General features: G+C 37.7%; 2 protein-coding genes across 3 annotated transcripts; one reads left to right on the top strand and one right to left on the bottom strand.

Annotated features, from left to right (window-relative positions):
- Nucleotides 1-5,762: 5,762 nt before the first annotated feature.
- bco1 (beta-carotene oxygenase 1) lies at nt 5,763-12,364 on the top strand. Its single transcript, XM_087789076.1, is given in 11 exon segments — nt 5,763-5,834; nt 5,904-6,032; nt 6,348-6,477; nt 7,247-7,394; nt 7,461-7,611; nt 7,825-8,033; nt 9,889-10,143; nt 10,209-10,356; nt 10,359-10,483; nt 11,682-11,793; nt 12,073-12,364. Coding segments are annotated over 11 exon segments (1,617 nt in total). The 5' UTR covers nt 5,763-5,773; the 3' UTR covers nt 12,222-12,364.
- Nucleotides 12,365-13,442: 1,078 nt separating this feature from the next.
- On the bottom strand, nt 13,443-20,255 carry pkia (cAMP-dependent protein kinase inhibitor alpha). Of its 2 annotated transcripts, XM_087789121.1 has the most exons (3): nt 20,175-20,255; nt 15,714-15,907; nt 13,443-14,550 (listed from the first exon to the last, which is right to left on the bottom strand). In XM_087789121.1, exons 2-3 carry the CDS (start codon nt 15,856-15,858, stop codon nt 14,474-14,476), a joined length of 222 nt encoding a protein of 73 aa, XP_087645247.1. In that variant the 5' UTR covers nt 15,859-15,907; nt 20,175-20,255; the 3' UTR covers nt 13,443-14,473. The 2 variants fall into 2 exon arrangements, with proteins under 2 accessions (XP_087645247.1, XP_087645248.1); XM_087789122.1 differs by lacking the exon at nt 20,175-20,255 and having other exon boundaries at nt 15,714-15,913.
- Nucleotides 20,256-20,964: the final 709 nt, after the last annotated feature.

Genomic DNA, 20,964 nt, shown 5'->3' on the forward strand with positions numbered 1-20,964 from the left:
AAGATTGTCATGTGTTTTATTTGAATAAACCTTGAAGTTAGCAGAGAGTTCAAATTATCAGTATGTTTTGACTTCATGGTGAAGAGGGAAACAGAGGTGGGTTCGAGGCAATTCTTTCATTCTCTCTCACACACACAGGGAGCAGTTTGTAGCAGAGACACTTTTTTATCTTATTCAATTTAAAATGTAAGTCATGTGTTTGTTTGTTTGTCTCTGAGATCAGTGTGTTATTTGTAGTATCTATGTGAATGAATGAGAGTGTTGTGTCAGTTCAAATGTATTTTCTGAATGTAATTGTTAATTTGATCAGGTGTGAGTCAGACCTCTTTGATTATTTACCCACAACATAAATACAGTATCTATTCTAGATTACTATTTTGCTTATCTTGACTAGTTTCTTTAATTAATATTCACTTCAATGAGATTTCCTCTTGGTCTATAGGTGTTTGGTTTATGCAACTAGAGAGAAGAATATCATATTAATATTTCTCAGTGTTTCTTTTAATTTATCTCTTAATCTATTTTTTTTCTTTGAACTTTCCTCCTACAGTATTTTAGTCTCTATTTTTTCCATTTTCACTATTTTAAGTCTAATTACCAAAGAACAATAACATAAATTTCACTCGCATCAATATGGAGTGGCTTAGTATAGTATAGTCTAGTCTCTATAGTATATTCTTTATTGTCTAGTCTCTATAGTCTAGTTTCTGGAGGTGACAAGCGAGCAGCTCTAGACAGAGTCACTTTTAATTAGTTAAAAATAAAATTCTGCATCAGTTGACCACACATGTTTTTTTTATTTATTTTTTATTGCCTTATGGCTGCTTTCATCGTAGCTCTGAGTGGAGCAATCAGAGTATGTTATTCTGGGATTAACTGTTTACTGTTACAATTTAAGATATCATGTCTCTAACAGTTTAGCTTTGTCTAATTTTTTCGTCAAATAACGAACAACTTTGCATTTCTTAATCATGTGTCTCAGGGCCCTAGCTTCTCCACCAGCAACCACAGCAAGAGCAACACGAGGGACAGAAGTGTCAGAGAGAGCATAGAGAACACCTTGTTTGTTTGTTAGTTCAGCAGCCACACCATCAGGACCACAAAAATGTCACCGCAGACAAGAGTCAAGTTCATGTTTGTGACCAGATCGTGCCATTTGTCGTCATTATCACGTTCATCATCATCCCAGATATAGTTCATAGTGCAGTGTGGGGGGTCCAAAGGTGGATCATAGGAATGAAGTCTCAAAAGTCTTTTCAAGATCAGGGAAATCAGATGTTCAATCACGTTGAACCAGTACAGCTCCTCCCTCTCTGGAGCAGAAGTTCATTCTTGGTCGAGAGTTGTTGAGGTTGAGTTCTTGTTTGTTCAGCTCAGAAAAATTGCTTCAACTGTAGGTGTCACCATTAGGGAACTGGACCAAAGTTCCTGGACTAAAAGCCAAAAATGTGCCATTGTTGACCAAAATTCTTTGTTTGTTTCCATCCCCTCGTCCTCTTCTCCTGCCACACCCATGCACTCCTGCCAGTGGCCAATAGGGAGATATGATAGGACCCTAGAACTATCATCATCTCTATTTTTAGAGAAGCTCTTTCAAGTCTTTAATTTGAATCTTAATTAGCTGTATCAAGCTAGCTCAAGAGCTCAATAAGAGCACTTTGTTTAACTATTTTATTTATTATGAATTCTCAGAAATCATTGATGTGAGTAACCTACTCATAAGATTTACCATTAAATTAAAAAACAGAGTTTAAAGTTTCTTATTTTCTTCCCTGTCAGGAGCTTTAACTTGTCACCTGTAGTAAAAGTTACTTTTGTCTTAAAAAAGAGGAGGTCAATAAATGAATAGAACAAATTAATAATTATATTAATAATATTAATAATAATGCTAAAAATAATAATAAGTAAAGAAGCGATTATCAAAAAAAAATTAAATGAAAATATAAAAGATGAAGAATTTAAAAATCTAAATTAAGAACCAAAACTTCAATTAACTAATTAAAATCCATTATAAAATCCGAGATAATAATACAAATAAAACAAATAGTAAACTAAGATATTAATAATAAAAAAAATAAAAAATAAAAATAAAATGGAATAATTTGAAAATAATAAATTCAATTAGATCTAATCAAATGTATACTAATCAATTACAATTATTCAAGTCAAAACAATTCTCAATTAACAACTTAGTATTAATTTATTTTTATTTATTTAACTTCCTAATTAGTTGCATATATATAGCACAATTGACAAAGAGGAATAAGAGTGACTGTCTAAAGACCAAATAAAACATCTAACTTAATATTCCCCCAATAATTAAAAAGATAAATATCCAATCCCTAATTTACTAAAAATAATAAAATAGTACATTTATGACTAATTGTTAAAATAATAAAATGTATTTAAAGTAATAATTGAAAAACTAAGAAAACAGAATAAACTGCAATTGATTCAATTAATCAATAATTAAATAATTACACCAATTGAGTCAGAACAAAAGTCAATTAGGAAGTAAACAAAGAGCAAACCAGCAGGTGGCAGCATAGCAAATACAACACCAAAGATCAGAAATTGAGAGAAGAAGAGAAAACAGGAACTAGATATCAACAAACGTACACACGTGCAAGCAGTCAGTGACACACTTGTTTTAGATAAGCAGTATTAGCAACACAAAACAACCAAGTTACACTCAATGTGACCAATTGTGAGTTGATCGATTGATAATGTGAAATATGAAGAGAGGATGATCAAGATCATTAATACATACAACAGTGTGCCAACAATCAATGTTAATTGTGTTATTGTTATTGAACACAGCAGAAGAAGGAGAAAATTGAAATGTGAGTTGGTTTGTTTTTCTTCTTAAACCAATTATACCAGTAATTAACTGTAAATATTCATATATACCTCAATTAAGTAATCAAACCCAATAGTGAATAGAATTCAAGATGACGTAAGAATGTGTGTTTAAAGAAGACATGAATACAACGGGAGGGTCGGTGAGGAAAAGAAGGAAGTCTTAAAAGTTCAACCTCCAAGCGAAACCACTCCCACCAACAAGGAAAAACTCTTTCGGAGCTCATTCGTACTTGCAGCAGCTAAAGAGACAAGTCTGCCAAGCAGCAGTTCTTATCAGCAAGAGATAGTGACCAAAGACACACGAACCTGGACTCTCAGCTGAGTCACAGAAAGTCAGAGATCTCACACAAATGAATGATCATTTTTACAAGTACTGCAGCGAGAAAAAATTATTCAAAAGATACAAACATACAGACACAGACAATTTTAACAGAACAATATGTCATGACAATACGACGACAACAGTATTTTACCAAAACAGGCCAGAGAGACACACTATGCTACGTGGAACGAGACTCTTGACCAGCCTGTCGTGTCTAAAGTGTCGAAATCAGATTGGAGAGCCTCTCGATCCGTAATCAGTTTCAAAACACCCTGGATAGGAGACCTCTCAACTCATCCATTCTATTTCAACCCCCGTCGAACTAACTCTAAACTAATCATCAATGAGACTTTATCCATCACCGTGATTGTTCGGAAAAATTAACTAGCCCTAACTATACTGCCAAATACCTGTGGAGCCCCTCGACACAGAAACACAATGAGATCTAACTGGCCTACACACCGGCTGGCAGAGTCTTCAGACCAGGATATTGGGAGAGACCCGCTCAAATCCCACACATCCCCAAATTTATGATAGCTACTTGGCTTACTGAAAAAGTACGTCTACTATAATCACCCATTGGCCAAGCATCCTAACTAGTTTAGGAATCTGGAAAAACGTCAGATGCCCCGTAGAGGGAACTGGTTATATTCCACCCCTACTCAGAATTACCAAGGGTTACCAGGTCGTGTAACCGTCTCCTCTGCCTATCAATTCAACTTAAATTCTAATCAACGTTTTTTTCCTTTTTTCAACGATGCTTCTTCTTCCCGGGACACGATAATGTCGTCTACACTTAATACAACAACAAACAGCAACAGACAATGCAATACCTCAAAAACGAGCATCAGCTTTAAGAAAGCACTATTAAAAAATATAATCTAAATTTGTGACAGAACCAGAGACTTACGTTTATTCGTCCAGGCAACCAAAACTAAAAAATATCTAATCTTTCCTAACTTACAATATAAAAAAATAAATAAAATAAAATAAAATAAAATCTATGTAAAAAATAAGATAAAATCTTTCTCACCTGATTCTTGAAGTAAGGTATAGTGGCGCGCCTGGTTGCCTGGAGAACAATCAGCTCAGAGTTCGTCTCGGAATCGAAAAGGCCTTCAAACCATCAGTCCACGCCAAGGGTCACGTGCACCAAATTGTTAGGGGTTTTTGTGTTTCCATGAACCGACCCCTCCCCAGCCTCGTACGTGGTGATGGAATGACGGACAGACACATGGATGAGTTTAAGAAAAATGCTCGTTTAGTGAATTATGCAAAAGTCAGAGACAAACTTACGTGAACACGGGCGCTAGCAAGCAGAGAGATCTATCGCAGACGTCTTCGAATGCCAGAACGCAAAGATCATACAAAATGGTGGATCTTTATAGTAGAATATTCAGGTTAACGCCTCTAGTCAAATGTGAACGTAGGATTGGTCAGTAAGTGTAAACATTTGATTCTAAGATGGCCGGTCGCACGTGATCGTAGTGGAAATTTACCAAAAGTTGTTGTTTTCAAGAATCTGATCCCAGCGACTTGTGTCCTTCAGAGTGAATTCTCAGACAGGTGTCCAGACATCCTGGAATCTGGGATTGTTTAATCTTTCTGTGTGTGCAAGGCTTTGTGACCTCGGCCTTTGAGTTGTGAACCTGAGTATAGTTTAAGTGAATGCAATGCAAGAATAGGATTATTTAATATGAATTAAATATGTAAGATTATCAGTTAATCAAGTGACTATTTGAAATGTGTGTTAAATCTAGATGATTGATTACAGTAAAGTTGTCATTTCCTTACAATCTTATGGTTCCTTTAGCTCATAATTTCATTTCACACACAGTTAATTGAAACGTAAACCACAATATCACTTAAAATGTAGCGACCAGAATTTTATTTGCAACTAAAAAGTGAATATTTTTCGAGTTAATTGTAAAAAAAATGTTTCTAAATTCTCTATTTTGCACACGATTTGTTGGGATATTAAGCATAAAATTGAATTTAAATTGAAAAAGCCACCTTTTTACATCAATTTTTAATTGAATAATTGTCCTCGATTTACTCTCAGCTGCACAACCCGTTGTATATCCTGCATCTGAGACTTTATGTAATTCAAGACACTTGAATAACCAATTGTTCGATACGTTGACCTGGTTTCTTTATCTTCCCTCACCTTGGCACACCAGGTTATTTAGGCTCTTTCCAAGAAAACAGATCCTACGAAGTATAAACCGCAGCGATAAGACAATGACGAGTCAATAAAACAATTCTCACATGAAGATGTCAACGTAAGTAACCATCCCATCATTTCTGTAAATGACTGACTAATATCCGACTAATAAAATACGTGAATGAGAAATTAATGTTTTTTCCAATGAGGCGCTCACAGCTGAGATCTTGAGGGGTTTCAAACAAACAAACAAAAAACAGGTGATGGGTTCATGATCGAGTTATTGATCTTCGATCAGATCCATTGTCAGACCGAGGTTGCGGGTTTCCCTCCCCCATCCCTCCCCCCGTGAGCAAGCACTTTAAAAGCGAGGCGGGACCTGAGAGTCCTGGCAGAAGCGCACGGAGCGTAAACATCTCTGGAACATGGCAGACTTTTCCAAAAACATCCCAGAACAACCGGAGCCCACCCGGGCTGAAGTGAAAGGTAAGGAGGCAATTGAAAAAGAAGTTTGAAGAAAACAGACCCAAGACTTTTGTGTGTGTGTTGGTGCAGGGTGTCTGCCCACCTGGCTGCAGGGCACCCTTCTGCGCAACGGCCCCGGGATGTTCTCTGTCGGGGAGACCAGCTACGACCACTGGTTCGATGGGATGGCTCTCATGCACAGCTTCACCATCAAAGATGGTGAGTCTCCTTTCTTTTCTCCTCGTATATTCAAAGAATGTTTTTTTTTTTCTCACCTAAAACCACATCTACCTCATGCACTATTTGCACTACTTTTGTTGCTCTGTTTTTTTTTTAGATTTTTTATTCTTTCAAATGTATATACAGTTATTTATATATGTATATATATATATATATATATATATATATATATGTATATATATATATATATATATATATATATATATGTATGTTTATTTTTACTGTGCACTTTTGTTGGGGGTACAAAGTAAGAATTTGACAAAAAAATGACAATAAACGCTTTGAATCTTGAAGGTGAGGTGACCCACAGAAGCAGATACTTAAGGGGAGACACCTACAAAGCAAACATGGCTGCAAACCGAATTGTGGTGTCTGAAATGGGGACAATGGCATACCCGGACCCCAGCAAGAACTTCATCGTCAAGTATGTTCCCCACTTTTCTCTTTTCAACGTCCTTGCCCTCTTTAGGGGGCAGCTTTTTAGGGGGGCTCTTTGAAACGGAGCCATAAATAGTTATTTATTATTGTTTAACTGAAGAGGTTAAAATATGGGTTACTGAACATTCTGGACTGGTGTTGTGCTTGTCTTATCTCTGGAGGCCCAGAAACAAACGTTATCTCAGTGTCAAAGGGTCAAAATGAACCACCTCCACCACTGCATATCTATTTATTCAAGCCGGGGAGGTCGTTCACCTTGACCCAAAGACAAGGGATACCACAAACAAATTTGTTTATCAAGCCTCCGGGTCACCTTGACCCAGAGATAACAAAAGGTTTTAATAAAATACCCAGTGGTTTTGGTGTTTGTTCAGTTGCTTGAGCTCTTGTAAATATGTCAAGATCTATTCTAAAATCTTTCATTGTGAAGTGTGAAACATTTTCATTTAAAATAAAACATTTTCTTTTTAAAAAATAATGTCAAAATAAATACGTAAAATATATACAGTACATTCTGTTAAGCTTTAAACTTTATATTCAAACTGCTGGCATGCAAAACTTCATTGTAATTAAAATAATGTGATTATCATAATTTAAAGCAATCTCAGCTCTGTGGGGTTTCTCAGGCTCAAATACTAATGTTGTAATGCTAATAGAATGCTAATGAAAAATGACACGTCGACTCTTCCTCTCGAGAGTTGAGGTGATGGCGGGGGTTGCCGTCTAAATCCTCTCATCTGTTTCCTGCGCACCAGGGCCATCACCTTCCTCAACCACACAGTCCCCGACTTCACGGACAACGGCGCCAGCAACTTTCTCAAATACGGCGGCGACTATTACGCAACCTCCGAGACCAACTACATTCGCAAGATCGACCCGGTGACCTTGGAGACCGAGGACAAGGTGAGCGCCGGGGGGTACCTGTGACCGACTCTGGACCACGAGATGCTGACAACGTGTGCGTTTCAGGTGGACTACATGAAGTTCCTCCCGGTGAACCTGGCCTCGTCGCATCCTCACTACGACGCCGAGGGAAATGCCTACAACATGGGCACGTCCATCGCAGACAAAGCCAAGACCAAGTACATGCTGTTTAAAGTCCCTGCGGCCGGCGAGAAAGGTGTGTCCCCTGCTCCTTTATACACCTCTGCCACCTATCAGCTGCACTTTGTCGTCCAGCGTGACACATATACCATTTACAGTCTCAAGATAAAGCAGCCGAGCTGCGTCAGCGTTGCTATAATTCATATGTCATATGCACCTCAATGAAGTTCAGACACGTGAAGCATACGAATCAATCTACATGTCCTGAGTCCTCGTCTTTATCTCCAAGGTAAAAGCCTGCTCAAAAGCATGGAGGTGGTCTGCACGGTCCCCTGCCGCTCCCTGCTCATGCCCAGTTACTACCACAGCTTCGGCATGACGGACAACTACTTCGTCTTCATCGAGCAGCCGCTGAAACTGGACATCGTGCGCATGGCCACTGCGTACATGCGAGGAGTCAACTGGGCGAGCTGCCTGAAGTTCTGCCCGGAGGAGAACGTAAGTCGCGTGAATTCCATCGTCCGGGATTCACTGTTTGCTTATAACGGGGACGGGAGTAATCTGTTCTTTTTTAGAGACAAAAATGTTTGTTCATTTTAGTGTAGCGTCTTCATGTTCGTCCAAAAAGACACTTAAAAACATCCAAATACCTCCATACTACTCGTCTTTAACGACCCGCATGTATTATATGTATCTTGACATGAGGAATTGATCCGGAAAAACTTAAATGAATCTAAACTTTAAGTTTGTTTGTAGCAGAAGTTTAAAGCAAGCGATATAAACAGGAATTACTCCCGGTAAATATTGCAAACACTTCCATACTGTCTACACTGGAAGCTTCTGTCTGTATCGCTTGTTATTCTTTAAACGCCTGCAACAAACGGACGTAAAATATAGATTTATTACATTTTTTCCGGAACAATTCTTCTCGTTGACGCTTCAATACAAGATGGACGTTACAGACGAGCAGTATGGAGGTATTTGGGTGTTTTTAATTTTTCTTTTTGGAGGAAGATGAAGACAACTGAGCTCCAGTCGCTACATTAAAATGAACAAACATTTTTGTCTTTAACTCTAAAAAAGGAACAGATTACTCTGAAAATAATCCCAACCCTTAGTCAACATGAGGTTGAGTAGAATTTTGGGTGAACTATCACTTTAAGTAGTCTGTAGGGCGATTGGGCGTCCTCTTTGACCCGGACATGTGAGGTCTCATCCCTCTCTACAACGCTCTCAGTAAAAGTGGCCCAAAACAGAACTTGACAGCTCCCAAGATGCTTGTCGCCAAGCCAACTACACTATCACTAGAGTGATACACTGCAGTTCCAAAGTTTAAAAAAGAAAAAAGTACATACATATTAAGAGTCAGTTTCATTATGACCAGAGAAACAAGTAAAAATAAAATGTTATACATAATTTTTACAATTAAAAAAACAAACCCTGAGTGAGGCAGACGAGAGCTGTTATCTGACTGATCCAATACCAAGTGGATCACATGACGTGAGCCTGTTGCTCAGAATATCGCCAAAATTGACTGACGGTCTGAATCGATTGTTTGCTGAACAGATCTCTATACATAAAATCTGTTTACAGTTCATTTTAATTACACACATTGATATAAAAGAAACCTTCTGTAAGTTTTCTGGATTACAGGAGACAGAACCACCGTATAGCTTGTTTGGAATTTATTAAAACCTGTATTTGGCCACTTTGAGAAGCGAACTCCCAGGTTGTTAAGAATAAGCGACTCTGGAAATTTTGTTTTTCAACCCTCTGCGTCACCTTTCGCGTTTTAAAGACAACTTGTCCTCACATGTCCGAACTGATTGATCGCCCCTTCAGGATGTTTATCCTACACTTTGCTTTTCTCAGAATTTTGAGAGTGAGTGATAAGTGATCATATTTTCCGATGCATAGACCAAAAAAAAGATCCAGGGGTTGCGATGTCGAGCCAACAGCACGCCTGGCACCACGATCCTCAATCCATTGGGATGTTGGTTTCTTGGTGAACATCGTTTTCTCCGGTCGGTCAGAAATCCCAAACAAAAGAACACCTCTCCATTGTTTGTTGTTTTTACGACAAATCAGCCAGACATCAAAGGACACAAAGATAAGAGGGCGGGGAGGCAGCCAAGCAGCATCTCAGCCGGGGTAACGACTTGCAGTTTAAGCAGAGTGAACAAAAGCCAGGTGTTAAAATTCAACACCAGCGCAAATGCATCGTTACCGGAGGAAGAACTCCATGACATGTTGAAGGAAGAAGGGCTCATATGTGTATTAGTTAACATATATGAATGAAAGTGTTTTAATCGAACATAAAGTCACACTCGTTCTTTTTTTTTTCTTTTCCCAGACTTTGATTCACCTGATTGACAGAAAAACTGGGAAAGAGGTGGAGACCAAGTACTACACCGGAACCATGATCGTCTACCACCACGTCAACGCATTTGAGGAAGACGGCCACGTCGTGTTTGACGTCATCGCTTACAAAGACAACAGCCTCTACGACAACTTCTACCTGAGCAAGCTGAAGCAGACGGTGGAGTTCGACGACACCTACTCCGTGCCGAGCTTTAAGAGATTCGCGCTGCCCATCCACCCGGACAAGGTGGGTCGACACGTGGAGCAGGTTTTGAGGAATCACCGTGAGTTGACTTTCTGGTATGTTTCCAGAGCTCCGCCGTTGGGGAGAATTTGGTGAAACTCAAGTATACGACAGCAAGTGCAGCGAAGGAGAAGGATGGAAAATTCTTCTGCCAGGCTGAGGTTATTTGTGAAGGTTGGTTCATTTTTGTTCCCCTAAGCCTTGTCTTACAGGTTGTTTAACTCAAATATCTGTCTTTTTGCCATCAGGTTTAGAATTGCCCAGAATCAACTATGACTTCAATTGCAAGAAGCACCGTTTTGTTTACTGCAACCTGGTGGAGAAATCTGCGCTGTCAAAACAGGTAACACGTCTTTTTTTGTTGATGCGCATTCCACTTGTCTTTAGTGTTATTTTACCCGAGAGACATTTGAAGAATGGCGATTGTAAGTGCGGGGATGTTGAGAAACAATGGCGAGGGAGTTATTTCTGTCAAAAAGTAGAAGCAAATTGCAGAAGCGAGAATTGGACGATGGTGTCTCACGTCATCCCCACATGCATCTTGTGTATGGGGAACATTAGGACTCGTGAAACAATGAAAGGCTTCCCTGTCAGCAGTCATTCCCCCCTTTTTCGAATGACGAGAGGAACTTCCTTCCTTCTCTCCCGAGATACCGACGTCCTCATCTGTATGTTTTCAAAAGGAAATGTATGACGAGATGTTATGCAAGTCCTTGAATTGTCAGAATCCTTTTGAAAAGTAGGGCAGCGAAGATATTAAATGAATCTGGATTTTTTTTTATTATAGTCATTAATAATAAAAACTTGAAAGATATTATTAGTAACAAATAAATAAATAATAATACTAAAGGACTGTTTCATTTTCATCTTGTAGAATGAGGCTTCAAACATTTATTATTTCCCCGGGAAATGATTATAACTATTACTGAAATAATGAACAATTCCACTGATGTCAATCCTCAAGGTCAGAAACTTCAAACAATAGGTAAAAGCTTGAAAGAAGGAAATGCGCAATAGGAAGTATTTTTATCACTCTCTTCAGGCAGAATGATGCGGATATGATTTTTAATATTTTACCACAGAGATTTAAGAGTTTTGACTCCGTATTCTGTTTCAATTTCAAATAGGTTTGTACTAGTATTTTCATTGGGTTTTATCATGAAACATGTAAATAGTATTATTAACTCTAGTTAAATATGTTCATTAGACTTTAAAATAAAGTTATTTTATTGTCTTTATTCATTCATGTCTGGAACATAATTTCACAATTAATTTATAAAGGTTGACGACTCAAACTACAAACGGCACAGTGACTACAATGCTTTACGCGAGGACCTTAAATATAAAAGTAATTTCACCCTTTTAAGAATTGTAAATTATATGAGGGCATCATTGAAGTCCTACTCGGGGGGCACTTGCGGTCCATATTCAGATTTCATATTTCAATGTCATTTAAGTTACATTTAAACCAGTGAGTCGATACATCTGAACCATAAAGATAATCACTGATTTAGTCTGACATTACATTTTTTTTTTCACAGACGGTCAAGTTTGACACAGAAACAAAGGAGATGAAGATCTGGACCGAGGACAACTGCTGGCCCTCAGAGTCCATATTTGTTCCACGACCCAATGCTGAGTCGGAGGATGACGGTGAGAAAACCTGAACCGTCTGTTCTGATCATCAGTTCAAATAGGGGAGAAAACACCTTTTCTTATCTTAACCTAGGACGTAATGCTAAAAACACATATTGATATTGAGAGAGAGTGATGTGTATCTTGAGATACGGCAAAATAAAGAATGTTATTGTACGAAAAACATGATTAATTATATGATTAATATGAGAAGTAATAAGTGCCCAACATTCAGATTCATGTATGAACGTTGAAAATGTCTTGCCCTGATTTTAAAACACGCCTTGTCTTCTTCAGGTGTGGTGCTATCTTCAGTTATCAACAAGAATCCGGGCCAGAGCAGTTTCCTTCTCGTACTAGACGGCAAAACCTTCAAGGAAGTGGCCCGAGCCAACATCAGCGGGGAGCTGCACAAGGACGTGCACGGCATCTTCATCCCGCACTGAACGCTTGCGTGAGATTTTAACGTCCGTCGAGGGAATGCGAGAAATGTCCAGATTCAATTAATCCTGTATTATTCAAACAAGTGTGGAATATCCTCCAAATGTATCTGTATCTGTGTTTGCAAACTCCTTTCAAATATATATATCCAGTGTTATTGTTCCTTTTAATTAAAGGTTAAGGAAAGTGTGAAAATAAATGTGCACTTTTAAACTTTTACAAGAAAAGGTTGTCGAGTTTATTTCTTCTTTGTGTGACTCTTGTTTATACAAGGCGATAAGACAAGATAAGACTATAATTATTTATAATATAATATAAAGATGAACAGATAAGACGAAGACACATCTTTAATGAAGACGGTACCAGGAAAGATAATGATCACATTTTGCTTGTAACACTAAAGCACATGCTCCTTGCTTGCTCTGGTTCTACTGGGTTGTGCGAGTGTATTTTGGTGTTTACTGCCCCCTGCTGTCATTTGAACGCATCAGTTATGTTTAATAGAATGTTTGTGTAGAATAATAAAACTAAAATAGATGCAATAATGTTGGTTGAAAGTTCCCATTGTGATGACAAATTAAATTTAAAAAATGAACGCAATACAAAATACAACCACTAGAGTAAAATAGCTGTGTTTTTATAATTAAAAAATGTGCTGTGGTGATGTGCTGATGAAGCTTCTTAACAGTGTCATATTGTTAAGAGGTCAGTAGGGGGCGCCAATACTGTAGTTATAAAATATTTATTCTTTTGTTGGCGGTATTTCAAAATAAAGGAAAATAGTGCAGAGACCGCCATCTAGTGGACACTGAAAATAATGACACTACTTCATGAAGCTTCATCAGACCATCACTGTCGAAACCTTTCGTTCTTGACACATTAATTGAACTTGATTTTATTTTTCTCCTTTCAACTTCAGTCGTACATATAATGTAAAATGGTTTGCTCAGGTTTTGAATTTGACACGTTCTGAGCACTATGACTAAAACATTGTTTATATAGCATTACATCTTGGTATTTTTAAAAACATTTCAACACAGATTTATATCTTGTCCTCCCACTTGAGTAGATTTTAAAATATGTTCATCGGTGAGGATTTATTAAAGAAGGGTTGGCAGGAGAAATTTGATTTTTAATTGAGTAAAATATTGGATTTAATATTTAAATAATACATAATATTAAATGACTAAGATTATATAAAAAAAATAAAAATAAACTCGCTTTTTTCAATCACTTTATTTTCAAAACCATCTACACCAAATATTTTTAATTTGAAAACACAGAACAAACCTTTGCATCAACAATGGTCGAGACCTCAGTCAAAGACTGCCCTCTAGCGTTCGTATGGTTGTAGTTGCACACCGCAACGTTCACGATGACTGGTTATGAAGTTAAACCATCCAACTTTCATCTTTGATCAGGGAACATTGTAGCTGTGACTCGCGTGTAGAAGGAATAAATAGAAAATCTATTATAACCCTGTACAAACATTACAATAAAGAACACAACCGTTGAGTTAAATCGCACACACCTTGTGAAAACAACATTGTTCCAGCAGCAGTTTCTTTCAATTTTTAACATTATAATACAAAAATGCTAAACAAAACTTTCTCTTTCATTTGTAAAAAAGTCTAGACAAAGTGGCAGTGTGTTTGTTCATATCTTTGTGACACGTGACGGTTGAAGCTCCTGCTAAACATATACAGTGAACCTTCTTCTATATTCTCAACTCGTTCACCAGCGATAACAGTGAAATATCCGTGTCAGCAGTTTTCATCTTGGCCTCGTAGTGCATCTCAGGAAGATTTCTCTTCACAAAATCTCCAAACTGATTCAAGTTTAGTTTGTATAAAAGTTGATTATATTCTGAAATTAATTTTATTTGGCTCTTAAAGTTGTTGTTTTTTACAGCAGCACTTGAACGCATCACCGGTTGGATTCAATTTTGAGTATGAAATTTCTGTTCTCACAAACAACATCATCACTCGAGCTTCATGTAACATTAACTCGATCGTAGCAACAGCAGAGAAGCGGAGGATCCAAGTGACAGAAGGAGAAACGGTGCATTGTGGGAGGAATCTCTGGATGCAGGGGAGAAGGAAACTGCCCACGAACAATGACCCGCCTTCCCTTCTATACGCTCCTATAAAGCACTGTGGTCGCCATGACTCCCGGGTGATGCCACGGTGGCAGTGAAGCGGCTGCTGCTCATGGTCCAACACAACGCGTCGGGTCCAGGCCGGAGTCCTGAGGCCTATTAGTTTCCCTCAGATTGAGACGACTCTTCTTTGGAAGGAGATTTCTGGTCCTTCTCTGCACCTTCTCCTTCCTCACCTGGAGAAAGAGAAGAGTCGTGTCACACACTTATAAGCACAAACCATCTAATCCTGCAATTTTAAAAACCCTGCTGGCGCACATACTTCCCTATTTCTGATAAACTAGCTCTCATGTTGGTCCATTATCACATGCTCGCTACCCTTAGCATAAAGTAGACTATTATTAAATGCTTTTTTATATGTGCGTCTTAAAAGGCACATAAACGCTAATGCTACAAACTATTAGCTATGAACTCGAACCCCATTACTCGATGATTAAAAACATGTATATTAATAATGGCAGTAATACCTCAAAGCAAAACTCGGTTTTCTGCCACCCATTACCTACTCCCACAATCCTTTGCATCGTTTACTTTGCATCAACACAATAATACAAAAAAATAGTATACATTATAGTACATATCACAAAGTATACTTTAGAATACATCAGTGTAGCATTATGAAGTATAATATGTCAAAAGTAAACTTTAAGTATACTACTTCAATTGTGGAAAAGAGCTATATAAATAAAAATTACTTACTTACTTACTAATAGTACGCTTAATAAGTATACTTATGTTTTGCCAAGGGATATCAAAAGTAAACTTTAAGTATACCAGTTCAATTTAGATATAGAATAAGTATACAAATAGTACACTTGAGTACACTTATGTTTGTCAGGGACGCCAAAAGTAAACTTTAAGTAAACCAATTCAATTAAGGTATAGAAAAAGTATACCAATAGTAGACTTGAGTATTCTTTTTTGCCGAAGGATGTAAAAAGAACAGATTTTTTTTGCGGCCTGGAAACCAATATCTCACAGATCGGTATCGTTCCCAGGACCACTGTCATACAGTCAACAATATATTAATTTATCTAAAGCATTTAAATGCAAAATTAACTTTAAAAATGATCCCTGTGATAGTTCTGTATGAATATCCAATGTTTAACAAAATACAAAGTAATATTTCTCTCCTAGTTTAACAACATAAGAGAGAACATTCTTCAGAATAAATCCACTTGTGTCAACCATGTAAGACAATACCGTAAATAATCGCCAAACGAAAAGAGAGGCCATCTTTAACAATCATATGAAGTCTTGAGATCTTTTTCATTTTCCTCTGCTGATATTCGACTCTTGAGAAAAATGCATTCCATCCACTCGCGCTCATGTTTCTCACCAGGCTTGTTGATGTCGAGCTGAGCCAGATCCTGCGACGGGCCGGCCGGCTCCTGACCCTCCGCTGGAAGTTCATGGATGGCGTTTCTGCGGCCGGACCGTTGAGAGGCGATGAAGTCCTCGTAGGTCGCCTCCAGATCCGTCATCGCTGACACACTTCACCATAGCAGGGCCAGGCTCGCCCGCTACTGCGCACTGAGGGAGAAATGAAGATATTTTATTTAATGAAACTCTTTCCCCTCTTCAATGCACCCTGGCCTTATCGTCGGAGCGATAATCCCTGGTTAATCTACTTTAATCTCAGACACTCGTCGGGACACCAGGGAGATGATATGACGGCGACAACAACAACTTCACACACAGTTGGCAGAAGGATTTAAGCACGAGGAGGCGCTTTTCTCTTGCTTGGAAGGAGCTTGATAGGTTATGATGGGAGCTGCGTTGCCATGGAGATTTGGGTTAAACCGCTGACATTCCAGATCTCTCCATCAGTCCCATCAGCTCTGAGTGCATCGCTGAAAATTTAATAAATATACAGAGAAACCAGCTTTCCGTGGTCTTCTTGGACTGCAGAACTACAGACTCCTGGCCTGGAATAAAAAAACATCTTGATCTTGTTGTTACTCTTTTGTTTTCGCACTTTTCTCAGAGGGTAGTTAAAGATGCATCATAACCAAGCAACTCTTTTACAACTTCAATTACATCCAGTTAATTTGAATTTACTGCTTCAGGATTATTATGATTATCATATAAGGGCTGAACGATTATTTTTTTCGATTCAAATTGAATAGTTTAATAGAATGCAACTGAGACCATTTAAAAAGAGAGAAAGAAAATACCTACACTGACTCTACAGTAGGTGGCAGCAGAAACAAAAAAAAACAATTAGGCAAAACAACAAACGTCAAAGTTTTTTCTTTCTTGCTTGATTTAATATATGTTTGGATAATCCATTTGTGTAACCAGTGTTATTTAGATTTTTACACTCCAATGTTTGACAGCTATAATTATTAGTTTTACTCTACATCCCAAGTGTGTTGCTCAGCGTTTTAAGGTTTTTTATTTTTATGGTTTAGGGGTTAAAAAACAAACAAACTTTATTTAAATCAATTTATCATAATGGCCTATAGGAAAGTGTTGTGAATGGATGTTGATTCTGTCAAATGTTTTGTTGGTCATACTATAATAATAAAGCAAGTACTGAATCATTATATATATATATATATATATATATATATATATATATATGCATTTAAACCTTTTACATATTCAAAATAGAACATTTTTACTCTTTGACTTCTATAACTTTTAAGCCTAATAATTGAATCTATATCTCAGGGTTTAAGATGTTATCGTAGGACTGAGCAGCCCAGGTCGTCTCACTCTTGCTGCCACTTAACTGGATTCTCAATAAAGTCAGAATCACTTTCAGAATGTTTTTTTCTTCTCTTTGTCTCACTCCCTCTCAGTGAACGCATCCCCATAGCTTCATTACCTTTAGAGTTTTTTTTGGCATCACGACGCAAAGGCTTGAAATTCATAATTGAAACAAGTATATCTATCTACCCACCTATCCATCCATCTATCCATCTTTTTAAATGATTGAATTATTGTTCCGAGAACCCAGTGAAACTATCGTCAGAACATTATCTGTGTATTGGAGGTTGTAGAGTAGAAGAGTTCGGGGCTACCATGAACGAGATAGGATACACTTCTGAGGAATTACAGATGTTTAAAATGGGGATTTCAAAACAAGATTTTCTCTTGTGTAAAAAAAAGAAAAAATATCCACCCAATATAACTGACACCTTTATTAAAGGGGACAAATGAGTGAAACATTTAATATAATGATAAAAAGAATATACGTGTTAACAGTTTCCTGTTGTTATAACCTGCTAAAAGTCTCCAGATCACATGAGATTTTGGCGTGTTACACAGTAGCGTTCGGTGACTCACGGTGTCCAATACTTTAGGTGTATTTCTAACTCACCACTGGTACGCATTTCCAGCGCAGGCCGTGAGTGACCAAGGCTATTTTCGGAGTCCTCTCCCATCACGATCCGAGCACGCTCGCACTCAGCTGCCATTCTCTAAATGGTGTCAAGATGGGCATGACCCGACAGATGTGGGGGCCGTATATACGACTGCCAGGCCCGATAAAGGCTCAGTGAGGGTCTTAGGTCGACCACTGTGCTGCTCAGCCTTAGCCACTGATGACCGAGCACCAGATTTCTTAAAAAAAACCCGTTAGAAATAACTAAACAGATCTAAACATCCTGATAAAACATTTCATAATCCAGCTGTACACAGTGTCTGCACATCATCCTATGGTGGGCCAGAACACGAATATTCTCCAGCCAAACAAACGACCTCGTCGCTGAATAATACAAGAGTCTCTCTGTCGCTCCCTCACATGTGAGAACTAGTGATTCTGCTGTGATGCCAGACAGAACAAATTACTGAGGCAAATTGTGGAGCATGGCCTGGAAACAAAACCCTCGGTGGCACTGGAGTCGCTGGGAACGGCGCCCAGCGCGAAACATTGGCTTAAAAAAACCATGAACTTAGGAATTAAATCTTTAATAGCAAAACTTTTTTTTTTTAAGACTGACTTAAGAATACTGATCATACACAAAACGATACAATCGTTATCCCTACAGTATTGTATCACTGTAGTTATATTTGTTTGGAAACCAAAATATGTCCAAACATCAGCTGCTGGAGTCAACTGTATCCTCTTGTTCTCAGTCATTGCCAGGATCTCAGGGGATTTCCTTGTACCTTTGGCTGCGGAGGACACAGTGACTGCTGCCATCTTGCGGCCGGAAGTTCAATTGCAACAACTAAATGAACAAATGCAGTGACTATATGCACGTTAATTGTAAAAAAAATGTTTTAATAATGTTGTTGTACATGTATTGAATTGAAATATAAACCATAAAATAACTATGATAAAAATAAAATGCTATTTAAAAGCAATACGGTGTTTTCTACTACTGATGCAGTATTGTTGAAAAAATAAAAACTGCGATATATAGGTGTATTGATATTTTCTGACATCCCTGATCACCAGACCTGAAGCTATTCAATCTCTGCGGGGGAAACAACACAATCAGGGTCAGGGGTCGACCACACGGCGTCCTACTGTTCGAGCCGACCTGATAAAACGACCACTCTTTCCACACACACTTCTAAGCTCTACTCGGGCGGTTTAAATACACAACACTAGGGGGGAGATCATCTCGGTAAGGAAACTTGGCCGCTTCATATTCTTATTTACAGCCGAGTCTGTAATCACATTGAAAAATACTTTTTACCGTTATTATTGTTTGATTAAGTTCATGTTTAAATGGTTCATAACATCAGTTGCAAACAAAATCATGTAAAATAATGAGTCGCTTTGATGACTATGCTGTTGTAAACAAAAGGACAGACCAGTCGATAGTGTCAGAAAAACAAAAGTGCCAGTAAAAGACAAAATATACGACAAATAAGTAAAATAAGTCACCAAATTTTTTTATTTTTTTTCCAATTTTGCATTGAAATTTAACATTTACTCAAGTCTAATTAAATAAAGCTTTGTTCTTGGATGTGTTGACTATGAAAAAACGAATTAATGCAAATTAAATAAATTATTTTTTGCATCTTGTAACTTGTTTATATATTAGAACCAATAAAAAAAGAAAAATTTACAATATTATCAGCTAAACAAGGTTGTTAAATTATCAACCATATTAATATTAAAGACGAATTTACACATGTTGCTGACCTAATGTGTATCTACCCTTCTTTTAGAAAAATTGTATCCAAAGTGAAATGTTTATATTATATTTTTAGCGATTGGTTTGCATCATATTTACTCTGACCTTTATTTAGAAGTTCCTTATAATAGTTTCAGAATTTAGCAGAATAAATCATTTTAAGTCTCGATAAAAGACAAAAAAACAAGTTCATTGTATTGAAGGTATATATCGTATCATTGACACACAACTGAATTAAATTAAAACATAAGCGAATAAAATCAAACGTTCAACTCCAAACACAACCCGCGCAGGCCTCGCGTCAACTCGCCTGACATTTCTAAATGTCCGTAGATTATGGGATTATGTCAGGATTAAATCTTCAATTTGATGAATTGTTTGTCAATAACCAAACGCGCGCGCTCCTTAGAAAAAAAAAACCTTCTGCTCGCTTTAAATAATTGAGATCGTCATGAAATGTCACTTGTCAAGTCGTAGCCATTAGCACAGGCTCCGACTGCAGTCAACACATGACAAACGAGTCTTGAAAATACGAGATTTGAGGGAATAAATGGGATTTAGGATGAAAATGAATTTGATTTATCATCCTCGTCCCAGACGACAAAGACGCGCATCTGACAGCGGCTTCCAGCCAATCAGATTTAACTGCGAAATACTTATAAATGTCGTTGAAATGAAGACATGTTGGATGATGCGAGTACCTGGGCTCGACCAGGGGGGTCTCCAAAGATCCGCCTGGGTCAGTAGCAGCAGGTTGAAGGGTCTCCGTGCGTCCACGCTGCCCTCACGATAAAGGCTCCACTCACGTCAAGCTGCTAGAAAGACACGGCTACATCCGGTCATCTTTTCACAATAAATAGTCAAAAACGTAACTTCCGGTCCCACGTACCATAACTTACTTTTTAATGTAAACTATATATTTTCTATTTACTCAAATCTAGGCCATATAGTTAATTGATTGATTAATTTCATTCGGGAATAAATATAAAAACAGTAAATAATCAATTGTATTTAAAAAAGAAAATGTCACAGCAGCTGCATTATCTTTAGCAAGAAACTTGCTGTATTGTCTGCTGTGTAATTTCCCAAAGAAGATCTTCATAGGGAAAAATAAAGTCTATCTTATCCTTCAAGAAACATCTTAAGACATTTTTATTTGTTCAGGCTTTTCCTTAATTTTATGGAACTCCTGTGTTGAGTATTGTTTTGATTGTTTACGCGTTTTGTGACCCTGGTCTGGAAAAGCGCTGTATAAATACAAATAACTTACTTTGATAAGCATAGAAAAAATTGCTATATAAGAACCTTTGTAAAACGCCTTGGGTGTCTTGAAAGACGCCATCAAAATAAAATGAATTATTATTATTATTAATCTAATATACAGTATATTATATGTGTGTCTGTGATCTCTGTGATTGCTTTCATCTTCTTTTTTTTCAAGTGCACATTGCTTTTGTCTTCAAAGAGACAGACGCCCATCATGTTGTGCGA

Source organism: Callionymus lyra, chromosome 4, assembly GCF_982586985.1.
Source record: "Callionymus lyra chromosome 4, fCalLyr1.hap1.1, whole genome shotgun sequence".
Classification (NCBI taxonomy): Eukaryota; Metazoa; Chordata; class Actinopteri; order Syngnathiformes; family Callionymidae; genus Callionymus; species Callionymus lyra.

What these genes read in the sequence shown, in the direction of transcription:
- pkia (XM_087789121.1), bottom strand. Translation starts at nt 15,858, where the DNA reads ATGACGGATCTGGAGGCGACCTACGAGGACTTCATCGCCTCTCAACGG. An exon ending in GCTCGACATCAACAAGCCTG is followed by an intron (nt 14,551 to 15,713) that starts GTGAGAAACATG and finishes CTCTTTCTCCAG; the next exon opens with GTGAGGAAGGAGAAGGTGCA.